The sequence below is a fragment of the Odocoileus virginianus genome, chromosome 16 (assembly GCF_023699985.2).
Source record: "Odocoileus virginianus isolate 20LAN1187 ecotype Illinois chromosome 16, Ovbor_1.2, whole genome shotgun sequence".
Classification (NCBI taxonomy): domain Eukaryota; kingdom Metazoa; phylum Chordata; class Mammalia; order Artiodactyla; family Cervidae; genus Odocoileus; species Odocoileus virginianus.
Window position 1 is genome coordinate 8,968,323 of NC_069689.1, and position 12,204 is coordinate 8,980,526.

General features: G+C 47.9%; 1 protein-coding gene, 1 long non-coding RNA gene and 1 other non-coding gene across 3 annotated transcripts; 2 read left to right on the forward strand and 1 right to left on the reverse strand.

The window, feature by feature from the left end:
- The first annotated feature begins 6,064 nt into the window (after positions 1-6,064).
- LOC110150488 (ras-related protein Rap-2c-like) lies at positions 6,065-7,417 on the forward strand. Its single transcript, XM_020913458.2, has one exon. The coding sequence runs from the start codon at positions 6,158-6,160 to the stop codon at positions 6,758-6,760; it is 603 nt and encodes a 200-aa protein (XP_020769117.1). The 5' UTR covers positions 6,065-6,157; the 3' UTR covers positions 6,761-7,417.
- Positions 7,418-8,456: 1,039 nt separating this feature from the next.
- LOC110150516 (uncharacterized) lies at positions 8,457-11,423 on the forward strand. Its single transcript, XR_011491722.1, has 4 exons — positions 8,457-8,544; positions 8,845-8,969; positions 9,088-9,345; positions 9,474-11,423. It is a non-coding gene; the product is annotated as an uncharacterized lncRNA (long non-coding RNA).
- TRNAE-UUC (transfer RNA glutamic acid (anticodon UUC)) lies at positions 9,481-9,553 on the reverse strand. Its single transcript has one exon. It is a non-coding gene; the product is annotated as a tRNA-Glu (tRNA).
- Positions 11,424-12,204: the final 781 nt, after the last annotated feature.

Genomic DNA, 12,204 nt, shown 5'->3' on the forward strand with positions numbered 1-12,204 from the left:
CGGCAACCACTCCAGTATTCTGGCCTGGAGAAGCCCATGGACAGAGGAGCCTGGTGGTCTACAGTCCATGGAGTCACAAAGAATGGGACATGAGTGAGCAGCTAACACTTGCACTTTTTTTTTTCACTGCAAAAGACATGATTCTTTATCTAAAACAGCTTGTAGTTTGCTTGTGGAAGTAGGCATCAGAAGGGTTGCAGCTTCTGAGGTATTGGTGAGGTGGTTGGAAAGTTGTCCCCAGTGTGGATGAGGGTTAGAAGGAAACTGGGAGACATTTGAAGTGTGTGAGTGTGTTTTCCTACACACCTCAGTTCAGCTGGTGGAGTTTTCTGTGTTCACGTAGGCTTTCTTGTAAACAAAATCACACAAGATGCAGAGTTCACATTATGCTCGAACTGTTTCCTAATTGTTAAATGGTGTTGGAACAAATTCACCTTTTCAAAGCAAGCAGGACTGTAGTTGTGGAGCACCTACTGTGTGGGAGGCACTGCCCGACACACAGTAGGTTCAGCAATATACTGTTTCTGCCCTCATGGGAGACACATTGTAATGAGGGAAATGATAAACAAATAATCAATTTCATATCATATAATTTGCATACCACCTTCCCCCTAAGTTCATATGTTGACACCTAACCCCCATGGTGATGGTGTTTGGAGGTGGGGCCTTTGGGGGTGATTAGGTCCTGAGAGAGGCGACTCATGGACGGAATTAGTGTTTTTGTAAAATGGACCCCTCCCACCCCTGCCCAAGCTCCCTTCCACCACAGGAGGACTTGGCAAGAAGACAGTTACCCGTGAGCCAGGAAGCATCTCTCACCAGATGCCGAGTCTGCTGGTGTCTTGACCTGAGATTTCCCAGTCTCCAGAAATGTGAGTGATGAATACCCAGTCTCCGGGGTTCTGTCATAGCAGCCCAAAGGAGCTCAGACAGTAAGGCAGTGAGCTTGGGTTCATGGCAGGTGGAGTTGTATGCCCCCAGGTTCCTGGGCTGAAGCCCTCGCCCTCTTATAGGCTGAGGTGTTAGTTCCCTGGGCTGCTGTCAACAAAGCCCCACAGACTGGGTGACTCACACAGAAACCTACAATCTCACAGCCTGGAGGCCAGAACCCTGAGGTCAGGGTGTTGTCAGGGTTCATTCCTTCTGTGGGCTGTGAGGAAGAATTCGTTCCATGCCCTTCCCTCAATGTTTAGTGATTTTCTAACAACCTTTGGCATCCTTGGCTGTAGAAACACCACCCCAGTCTCTGCCTTCCTCTTCATGTGCCGTTCTTCCTGTCTGTGTGTGTGTGTCCACAGTTCCCCTTTCATAAGGCATCAGTTATACTAGAGTTGGGGCTCACTCTGTTCCCGTAGCACCTCATCTTAACTGATTATATCTGAAAAAAAACCCCTATTTCCAAATAAAGTCACATTCTGAAGTACTGAAGGCTGAAACTTCAACATATGGATTTGGGGAGGACACAATTCCACCTGTAACTTACTAAAGGGATGAGGGAGGATCCCTTTCAGTAAGTGATATTTGAGCAAGAGACTTAAATAGAATGGATGGAGTAAGGGATCTCCCTGGTGGTCTAGTGGTTCAGACTACAGGCTGCCAATGCAGGGGGCCCAGGTTCAGTCCCTGGTCAGGGACGAAGAATTGATGCTTTTGAACCGTGGAGCTAGAGAAGACTCTTGAGAGTCCCTTGGACAGAATGGAGATCAAACCAGTCCATCCTAAAGGAAATCAGTCCTGAATATTCACGGAAGAACTGATGCTGAATCCAAAGCTCCACTATTTTGGCCACTTAATGTGAAGAGCCGACTCACTGGAAAAGACCCTGATGCTGGGCAAGATTGAGGGCAGGAGAAGAGAGTGGCAGAGGATGAGATGGTTGGATGGCATCACTGAACTCAGTGGACATGAGTTGATCAAGCTCTGGGAGATAGTGAAGGACAGTGAAGCCTGGCGTGCTGCAGTCCATGGGGTTGCAAAGAGTTGGACATGGCTGAGTGATTAAACAACAACAACAAGGAACTAGATCCTGCATGCCACAAATAAGAACCTGCGCACTGCAGCTAAGACCTGGTGCATCCAAATAAATTTTTAAAAAATGAGGGAGTGACCATGCAGACATCTGAGGGAACAGAATTCTAGGGGGAGAGAACAGCAAATATGAAAGTCCTGCGATGGGAAAAGAGATTTTCCTGCCAAAGGAACAGGTCATTGTGTCTAGAAGGTAGCAAGAGTGGTAAGAGATGAGGTGAGAGAATGATTCATCAACAGGAAATCCATCAACTTACAATTATTAAATTCTCAAAATTAAAGAAGAAAAACCTTATGAATTTATCAGAGTTCAAAAAACCAAAACCAAAACAAACAAACAAAAAACTGCTGTGTTCCCAGTAAAAACGCTAAGGTATAAATAGACAATAACTTTCTCTTATGATAAAGAGTATCAGAGCATACAAGCATACATCATATTATTCATGCAATGTAAAGACATTTTTGTTGTTCAGAAATGTGGAGGGATGCCAGCAATTACCTCTTTGGTTCAGTATTGTTATTTTGGCTCAATATTGTTATATTTGCTAAAGCAATAAGATAAGAAAGGGAAATAAATAATATTCTCCTCATTGTTTGCAGATAATATGTTCCTACACACTCCCCCTCCCCCCACAATGAGGTATTTTCAGCAATCAGAACTGAATCACACATATACAGAGATCAGACTTATGGTTGTAAAGGGGGAGGGGAGAAGGGAGAGGGATGATCTGGGAGTTTGGGATTGGGAGATGCAAATTATTACATTTAGGATGGATAAACAACAACCATAAAACAACAAGGTCCTATTATATATCACAGAGAATGATAGCCAATCTCTTGGATAAATCACAATGGGAAATAACTTTTAAAAGAATATATATGTGTATAACTGAGTCACTTTGCTATACAGCGGATATTGGCACAACATTGTAAGTCAAGTGTACTTCCTTTTAAAAGCAAATAGAACTGAATCAGTCTTTTATGCACTAGACTGATGTACTCTGGGTCCACTTTCTTGTCCTAGTCACGGCTACAGCAAGCATCTGGTTGTGCGGGTAGAGCCTGCCCGCCACTTGCCTCACCTGCACTGCACACCCCTGGGTCTCTACTGCTGCTGCTTGGGATGCTTCTGGAGTTCACTAAACCTCCCGGGCACATGTGCACCCCGGAAGAGGGAGTTTGCAGGGCAACCCTGGAGCCGTGAGGAATGGGTGCTGGTGGATACAGGCCTCCCGGGCTTCTGTGCATCAGTGGACACTTCTGACATCCTCCATGTTTTCTCAAGTACTCCACAGCAATAACACAAGAATACACGTGGTGTGGGATTCCCCGCACCTTCCCCGTTTCTCTCTTCCAGGGCCTCCATTCTGGATCCCAGTGATCACTTCCAAAAATATACTATTTGCCCACTAGACCAAGTCCCATGTCATAAACTCTGCTTTGGGAGGGAATCTGAATTAAGAGAGTTAGTACCAGAAGAGGCTGTATTAAGCAAAACTTAGGGGTAGAATTCTAAGATACATCACACACCCTTCAGACCCATGGTAGGGCCCTTCTGCTGGTGGCGAGTGAGCCGGTGATGAGCTCTGGCCTGTGGCACAGTTATAATGACTTGCTAGGGGTGGATCAGGATGTGATTCAGGTGGAAGGGGACGCAGGGCCTCCATGCTGGCAGTGGAACTTTAACTGCATTGAGGCAATGGTAATAAGATGGACCACGGGGCTGGCTGACTTTTGTTAAGGGTTTTCAAAGCCTCAAATAATAATGACAGGCTCAAACCAGCCAAATGTCAATTTAAGGCACTCTGTGAATGTCCGTTAGTCTCATGGCAGCCTGAAGAAACCTCTACCTCCTGCAGGCACAGGGCGCTGTACGGTGAAAACTGGTCCAGGTTTATTCACATCTCTGAATAATGTTGGTTCTGTGTCTCTCTTCAACCATGTTTAAACTTCTATTTAACCTATCAATGGGTGATTTGTGTTAAGTAACATGATAAATTATTATATTTTCCATTTCTAGAAGGTTTGTTGCTGCTCGGTCGTTACCTTACCGTCTAACGCGCCGCCACCCCGTGGACGGCAGCACAGCAGGCTTCTCTGTCCTTCACCATCTCCTGGAGTTTGCTCAGATTCAAACATGGAATTGGTGATGCTATCTTGCCATCTCATCCTCTGCCGCCCTTTGCTCCTTTTACCTTCCATCTTCCCACTATCAGGGCCTTTTCCAAAGAGTCGGCTCTTTGCATCAGGTGGCCAAAGTATTGAAGGTTTTTTTTTTGGTGGGGGGGAGGTAAGGCAGAATCTCTTTCAAATTACTTGACTATAGTTTATAGTCTCTTATTCCTTGCTCATGTTTTTAAGCTTTTCTTTTAAATCTTTAAACACATATAATTATTTTGTATGTCTGATAACACACATCCGCAGGTTTCTGGATGTGACTTTATTGTCTGGTGTTTCCAACGGCTGTCACTCAGAGTGAAATTTTCCTCATGTGTTTTGTGACTTGTTTTGACCGTGAATTGCCTACGTTCCCTGAAAGTTATCCAAGGGGAGTTGTTGAAACCTGTGTGGAACTTGCATTTCTCCAGAGAATATTTACAGCTTGTCCTTTTAAAAATTTTTTAGTTTTGTTATCCTGCAGTCAGAAAATAAGTCTTGTAATATCTGTTTAGAAATCAAGCTGTCTGTTTTAATAAGTATACAATTAATATTACACACTAAGGATGTTCTGTGCTATTTATAGAAAAGCACACTCTGTCACTGACCGCAGACAGTGAAGTGCAGGGTGTCTCACTGCCACTTAAACTTTGAGCCTGTGCTGCCAGGGAGGCAGGAAACTCCAGCTCCGTCCGTCTTCAGGCTGGAATGAGGGAGATGCATTGGTACCCCAAGCCTAGGGGAGGGGCTGTCTCATCTCCACTTCCGGCCCAGGCCTGCAGGCCTCCTGCAGCGGACAGTGGGCGGGGCTCACTCGGGTGTGCAATCGCAGGCCCTCGCGCCTGCCGCCACTGTCCCCGCACAGCCTTTCTCCTCTGACATCAAGGACAGCAAGACGGGTTGTGTAGCTGGAGTGGAAGCTTGGAAATGACTGGGGCAGGGGAGTCAGACCTGGGGAGCCCCTTTAGATGACCCCAAAGCGCAGGTGCCCAGGGCTTTCCCTGCCCGCCTGCTGCTGGGTGAATGGGTCCCTGCTTCCATTGTCTGGGTTGGGATGGAGTCATGTGATCTCTACTCTAAGGCCAGGAGGGCGCAACACGAAGCCAGGAGGGTTTAAGTCGGGGAGTGAGATGTGATTAACGTTTTATAAAGTTCTGGACTTTATAAAAGGTGAACTCTGGACTCGGCTCAGTGACAAGAGGGGGCTGGGGGGCCGCGAGGGAAGAAAGGGAGGGCATAAGGGGCCCAGGCCGCAGAATGGGTGCCAGGAGGGAGTGAGGTGGGACCCTCGGCCTGAAGCTCCTTCACACGCTCTTTCTTCCCTGGGGTCCCCCAGGCCTGGAGAGGGGCCGCGGCGGCACGGCTCCCCAGGCCTGACCTTGAGTGAGGCCAGTCTGGCTTCGGGCCACGAAACTGGATCTGAAATGTGAAGAAATGCGGCTATTTCCCGGTTGACGTGGAAGGGATCCGGTTACCATTTGCTCCAGGACGGAAGGGGTTCTCCTCGGAGGGAGGGCAGGGAGCCGGGGCTGAGGGGGGTGTCCCCGCCCGCCCGCGGGGTCCTGGGGAAAACGCAGCGGGGCCGGGTAGCTCGGACCTAGCGGAGAATGAAGCCCGGGTGGCGCGGCCGGTGGGCGAGGCCGGCGCCGGACCGCCCGGGCCGGGGGCGGGGCAGACGCTGCGCGGGGCGCAGGAACTGCGGCCGGCGGAGGGGCGCGCGGGGCCCCCGGCCTGGGGCGGGGGGCAGCTGAGCCGCAGGGGGCAGAGCCGGGCCGGGCGGGGCGGGCTTGGGCACAGAGGGGCTAGCTTACCCCGGCCCGGCCCCCCGGTCCCGCCTCTCCCCGTCGCCCCTCCCTCCCCGGCCCCCTCGCCCCTCCCTCCCCGGCCCCCCGCCCCTCGCGGCCCCCGCCAGGCCCCGGCCTCCGCGCGCCATTCCTGCCGCTGCGCGTCCCGCCAGCCGCGCGCTTCGGCCATGGCGGGCCTGGGGCTGCGACCGGCCAAGGGCTACCGAGTGGTGCTGCTGGGCAGCGTGGCGGTGGGCAAGACGGCGCTCGCCACGCAGTTCGCCTGCGGCAGCTTCCCCGAGCAGTGCGAGCCGTCGGTGGAGGAGCTTTTCAGCAAGGTGATCGAGGTGAACGCGGCGCCCGCCCTGCTGGAGATCGTGGACACGGTGGGCGCCGAGCACCTGGTCACCCTCAAGGACCTGTACATCAAGAACAGCGACGGCTTCGTGGTGCTCTACAGCGTCTGCAGCGAGGCCTCGTTCGAGGCGGTGCGGCCGCTGCGCGAGCGCATGGGCCGGCTGCGGGGGCCCAAGGCCGTGCCGCTGGTGCTCGTGGGCACCAAGGCCGACCTGGATGCCCAGCGCCAGGTGCTGACGGCGCAGGGCCGCGCGCTGGCCCGCGAGTGGCGGTGCCCGTTCCTGGAGGTCACGGCCAAGAGCAAACTGATGGTGGACCAGGTGTTCACGCAGGTGGTGCGCGAGATGGAGGCCCTGGCCCCGCCCGAGGAAGTGGTTCCCGCGGTCCCCACCAACGCGCAGGAGACGTGGCCGTCGGAAAGATTCATCGGCTGACGCGCGGCGGTTCCTCTTGCCTGTATTCATCGCTTTTCGTGATTTCTGAAGCTCCCTTTGCTCCTCTGCGTTTTTAAAGAAAGTTCTTCAGCTGTAAACAAGTGGCTACTTCTATATATTGACTCAAATCGGTGCCTCAGACTGTCCACAGAGCTTCTTAGATATTTGTCGAGAACTTTGCAACTGTATTTACTTCTGACAGTGCTGGGAGGAGAAACCAAAAATCAATTTTTTACCTCCTGTATGAAGAAAGGCTACCCTTTTCTTCAGTGGAATTTGTTACAGGATTTTTGTTTTGGTGATAATTAACACCTTCCAGTGTCATCTGACGTTTGATATTGATTGAGGAACATGAACTGAAGTTTCAGCTTTCCATTCCATGAGGCTCTGATGTGTTTCCCTCTCATTTACAGCCTTGAATTGCAGTAGTATTTTCCTCTCTGCGTACTTCTAAATATAGTTATGACATACATAGCCATGGTTTGAAAGGGATACTGTATACTCTGGGAGGGGAAAAATCAACTGTGTACTCGGGCAGAGATAGCTCAGCTCAAAAACCTTCAGTTTTGTAATTGACATCTAGTTGATTTCTACATCTGTCCATCTGTGAATATATATGTGTCGATAAAATGAAAATAAAATGACTTTAGAAGTCGATAGTTTTTGATATTTGTCTTTCTAGAACTTAAGCTACAGTTCCTAAAGTTTCCGTACATCATATCTTTGGTTTTCAGTTATTTTCCAGGACAAGTTAGTTACTAGAGTGAAAATGGGCCCACATCTTTCTCTGTTTCTGCAGAAGTGCTTTCGACTGCAAGTTTTTTTTTTCTTGTCTCTGGCCAGAGTCAGATATATTGTCTGAATACCTGCCTAGTTTAACACCAGTACTGAAATAGAAACAAAACATGAAGAATCTTTTTGCATACTTTTCACGTAACAGTAGAGATCTTTCTTGCACTGGTTTAATTTTAAAAATTGGTCTTTGATATGAGTTGCTTGTGTTTATTTGCACAAGTTAGCAATTTTACCTCCCCCACTGCAACAAATTTTTAAAATTTAGGAAACTAGCTTAGCCATTTGAAGTGAAAGTCGCTCAGTCGTGTCCGATTCTTTGTGATCCCATGGACTATACAGTCCATGGAATTCTCCTGGCCAGAATACTGGAGTGGGTAACTGTTCCCTTCTCCACGGGATCTTCCCAACTTAGGAATTGAGCCCAGGTCTCCACATTACAGGCGGATTCTTTACCAGTTGAGCCCCCAGGGAAGCCCATAGCCATTTGAACATCTAAGAAAAAAATAAAACAACAAAGCTCTGTGCCTGTGGTCTAAAATAATTCCATTAAAGGAAACTTATAGAGTGGCGGTTATACTAGGCTCTGGGTGTTATATTTACATTGTATATGATATTTGACCAGAAGAATGGATTTTAACGCACACAAAAATATTTTAGAACCTCACAGTGCCTGAGAGCTAGTTTTCCCGGAGGAGGCGGCTAGGCCGGGCCCTCCCCTGTCTTTTACCTCTTTCTCTTTCCCCTGGACACTGGGGGTAGGGTGGCTGGGTGCTTCCTTTTGAGCCTTGAAACCCAGCTAGCCCACGCTCGCCTATGACCCTCTCTCCTGGGGTCACTGCTCCGGGCAGTGTTACCTCACACCGCTTCCGGAACCTTCATTTCTCCAAGGGGAAGGTTCCGACACAGGGAGGGGGAGGGGTGGGCAGTCAGGAAGCCTCTCCTGGCCTCAGCTTGGTCTGCCGCCGCCCCCTCCTCCTGCTGAAGCAGAGGTGAAAACCCAAGACCCTTCCCTGACCAGATCTGGGCTGCACAGAGAAAGCCCGGGTGGCGGGGGCAGCCGGGGGAGCCGGGGGAGTGGGAAGGTGAGCAGCAGTCCCCGCCCACCCCTGAGAGCTGGGCCTCCAGGACTGGAAGTGGACGACCCCTTCGCCCTGCCTTTCTGACTCCACTTGCTTATGCTGAGGCCTCTGGGGAGGTTTTGTGTCCCTGGATCCCAGGCCCTCTGGATATCAGGCCTGATTCAGGAAAAAAATTCACAAACAGCCATTTCTTTCTTTAAATTACTGGAGTCGTCTCAGACTACCACTCAGATCCAGGCGTCCGGCTTGGAGGCCAGGGGCGTTCCTAACTGACCGGTCATGACCAGTCAACACGAATGACTGGGCCCATGTGATGAGCTCAAGTGACCGCAGGAGTAAGTATGAAGCAGCTTTCCGGGTATATGTGCACGCACACACAACTAAAGACCCACACCCTGATTTTCTTTCTCTTCCTGCATTTCTAGTTTCTAATTTATTTCTGTTCCTTACCAGTTGCCTGCAGTCCCTCTGGCCTCGATGAGTAAGCAAGTGGCCGACATGACCCCTCGTCAGGGTGCTGTGGTGCCGGAAGCGCTGTGCCCAGCTGAGGGACTGTGACGCTGTGGCCGCCTGACTTGCCATCCTGAAAGGAGTGCTCAGATCTCCAGCCCTTCACGTAAGACTGGGTGTAGACTGTGCCCGCTCAGTATAACTGGAGAGCGCGAAGCTGGTTTCCAAAGAGGACGGAACCGTCACTCATCCACAAGAAGGGTGAGTGCTTCTGAGTCTCCAAGCGCCCCGCCACTCGCCACTCGAGGCAGATCTTTTTCTTGCCGGTGTGGTATGGTTTCAGTTGTGTTATTCAGATTGCGGGTGATGTAAGTTTTTTGTTTTTGCAGATCTCACTTCCCTAACCAGGGATCGAACCTGGGCCCTCAGCAGTGAAAGTGCCACGCCCTAACCACTGGACCACCAGGGAACTGCTGATGCTGAGATTTCTTTCGGGGATTTTTTTTCTATATTTCAGCCGTGCCATGTGGCGTGCGGGATCTTAGTTCCCAATCAGGGATCAAACCCTTGCCCCCTGCACTGGGAGTCTCGAATCCTAGCCATTATACCACCAGGGAAGTCCCTCTTCGCCCATTTTTGAATCAGGTGATTTTTCCATTGTTAAATTTTAGGAGGTCTCTATATATTGTGGATGTTAATTTTGTGTTACGTATGTGATTTGCAAATATTATTTCCCATTCTGTGTGTTGCCCTTTTACTCTGTTGATAGTGTATTTTGATGCACAAAATTCAAATTTTTTCATGAAATCCAATTGTCTAGCTTTTCTTTTGTTGTCTGTGACTTTGGTATCATTTCAAAGAAATCACTGCCAAATTCAAAGTTTCCAAGTTTTGACATATGAAAACATAGGTTTATGACTAGTCTATACCTTTGATCTATATTTTGTCTTTTATGCGGGTACTGTACTGTTCTGGTTACTAAAGTATTGTAGCAGTTTTGAAACCAGGAAGTTTGTCTTCCAGCTTTATTCTTTTTCCAGGTTGCTTTGGCTGTTTGGGATCCCTTGGCACTCCATATGAATTTTACAATAAGTTTTTCTATTTCTGAAAAGATGTCATTGGAATATTTATAGGGATTGCATTGAATCTATGGATTGCTTTGTGTAGTATTGATATGTTAATGATATGAGCTCTTCCAATCATAAACATGGAATCCATTTATTTGTGTCTTTTAATTTTTTAGCAATAGATTGTCATCTTCATTGTACAAGTCTTTTCACCTCCTTGGTTAAGTTTGTTTCCAGTACTTTACTCTTTCTGATGGTATTGTAAATGGAATTGTTTTCTTAATTTCCTTTTTGGATTGTTCATTGTTAGTGTATAGAAATGCAACTGATTTCTGTCCATTGACTTTGTATCCTGCCGCTTTGTTGAATTTACCACTTCTAACAGTTTTGAGTTGTTTTTCTTTTGTGGAATCTTTACCGGTTTCTCCACGTAAGATCATATGAGCAGAGATATTCAACTTCTTCCTTTCCAATATGGGTGCCTTTTATTTGTTTTACTTGCCCTAATTGCTCTGGCTAGGATTCCAGTACAATGTTGAATAGAAGTGGTGAAAGCAGACATCTCTGCCCTGTTCCTGATCTTAGAGGAAAAGTTTTCAGCCTTTCATCTCTGAGTATAATGTTCATAGAGGACTTTTATATATTCAGTTTCTATTACATTTAGCTAATTTCCTTCTATTTCTAGTCTGTTGAGTGTTTTCTTTTGTGAAAGGGTTTGAATTTTGTCAAATTATTTTTTTGGCATCAATTAAATGTGGTATATACATTGATTTTATTTTTTTAAATTTTGTCTACACTGGGTCTTTGTTGCCCTGGGCATGTGGAATCTTAGTTCCCCAACCAGGGAATGAACCCACACCCGCTGTGTTAGAAGGGTGGGGTCTTAACCACTAGACCACCAGGAAAGTCCCACATGGATTGATTTTTGTATGTTGAACCGCTCATGCATTCCAGGAATAAATTCCTCTTGTACATGGTGTATAAGACTTTTTATGTGTTGTTAAATTCTCTTTGCTAGTATTTCATTGACAACATAGTTGATTTTTCCCCCAGTTTTATTGAGATATATTTGACACAGAACATCGTGTACTGCTGTACACTGTAACATTGTGTAAACATTAATGGTGTACAGTGTGATAGTTTGATACACGTATATATTATCAATACAAAATGATTAACACAGTTCAGTTAGATAACACATCCTTCACCTCCCATGATTATAATTTTTGTTGTTGTTGTGATAAGAACATTAAAGATCTACTTTCCCAGTAACTTTGAGTATGATTTTTATCCTCTATTCCCTATCCATTTCATGGTTTCTTTCCTCTCAGCCCGGACCTTGGCTGATTAGAGTTCTCTACCCAGTAGAAAGACCCAAGCATTCATTCCCAAAGGATTCGCGCGCTCAGTAGGTTTCTGCCACTTTTTGGTTGATACCGCTTTATGATAACCTTTTACTATTGGAACAGAAATACCAAGAGGCATCTCAAAGAACCCACTTGGTCTCTGGGTACAACAGTTAGAGTAAGCTCCTCCACCACCCCTCAGCTCCCAAACTCCTGTATTCTGACTTTGGGGAAAGCAGCACCAAATATGAGCCCCTGATTAAAGAATACGCCAGAAGCCGTAAGATGGAGCCCCATCCTCTCCGAGTACAGTCTCCCAGCTGGTGCTGCCCTTGTCTTCAGAGGCTGTCCCACCTTCCCATCAGGCCAGCTACTTGTGGGTGAGCGAATAGAAATAGGGCCATTGCACTCCATGGGCATGGCCTATTACTTTGTTTCTTCCGCTGTAAAATCAATCCTCTGGTCATAGAAATGTTCTGCGGGGTACCAGGAAGGTCTACAAGGCATCCTGCAGATCTCTGATGGTGGTGCTGGCAGAAGCATTAGCGGCAGGGAAGGCAAAGCCATATCCAGAATAAACGTCTGCCTCAGGGACGGCAAACAGCTGCTCCTTCCACAATGGAAGAAATCTAATGTCATGGACTTTTCACCAAGTGAGGCGTGTTCCCTTGGAAGATGACACCATCATAGGGGCTCAGTGTTGGTCT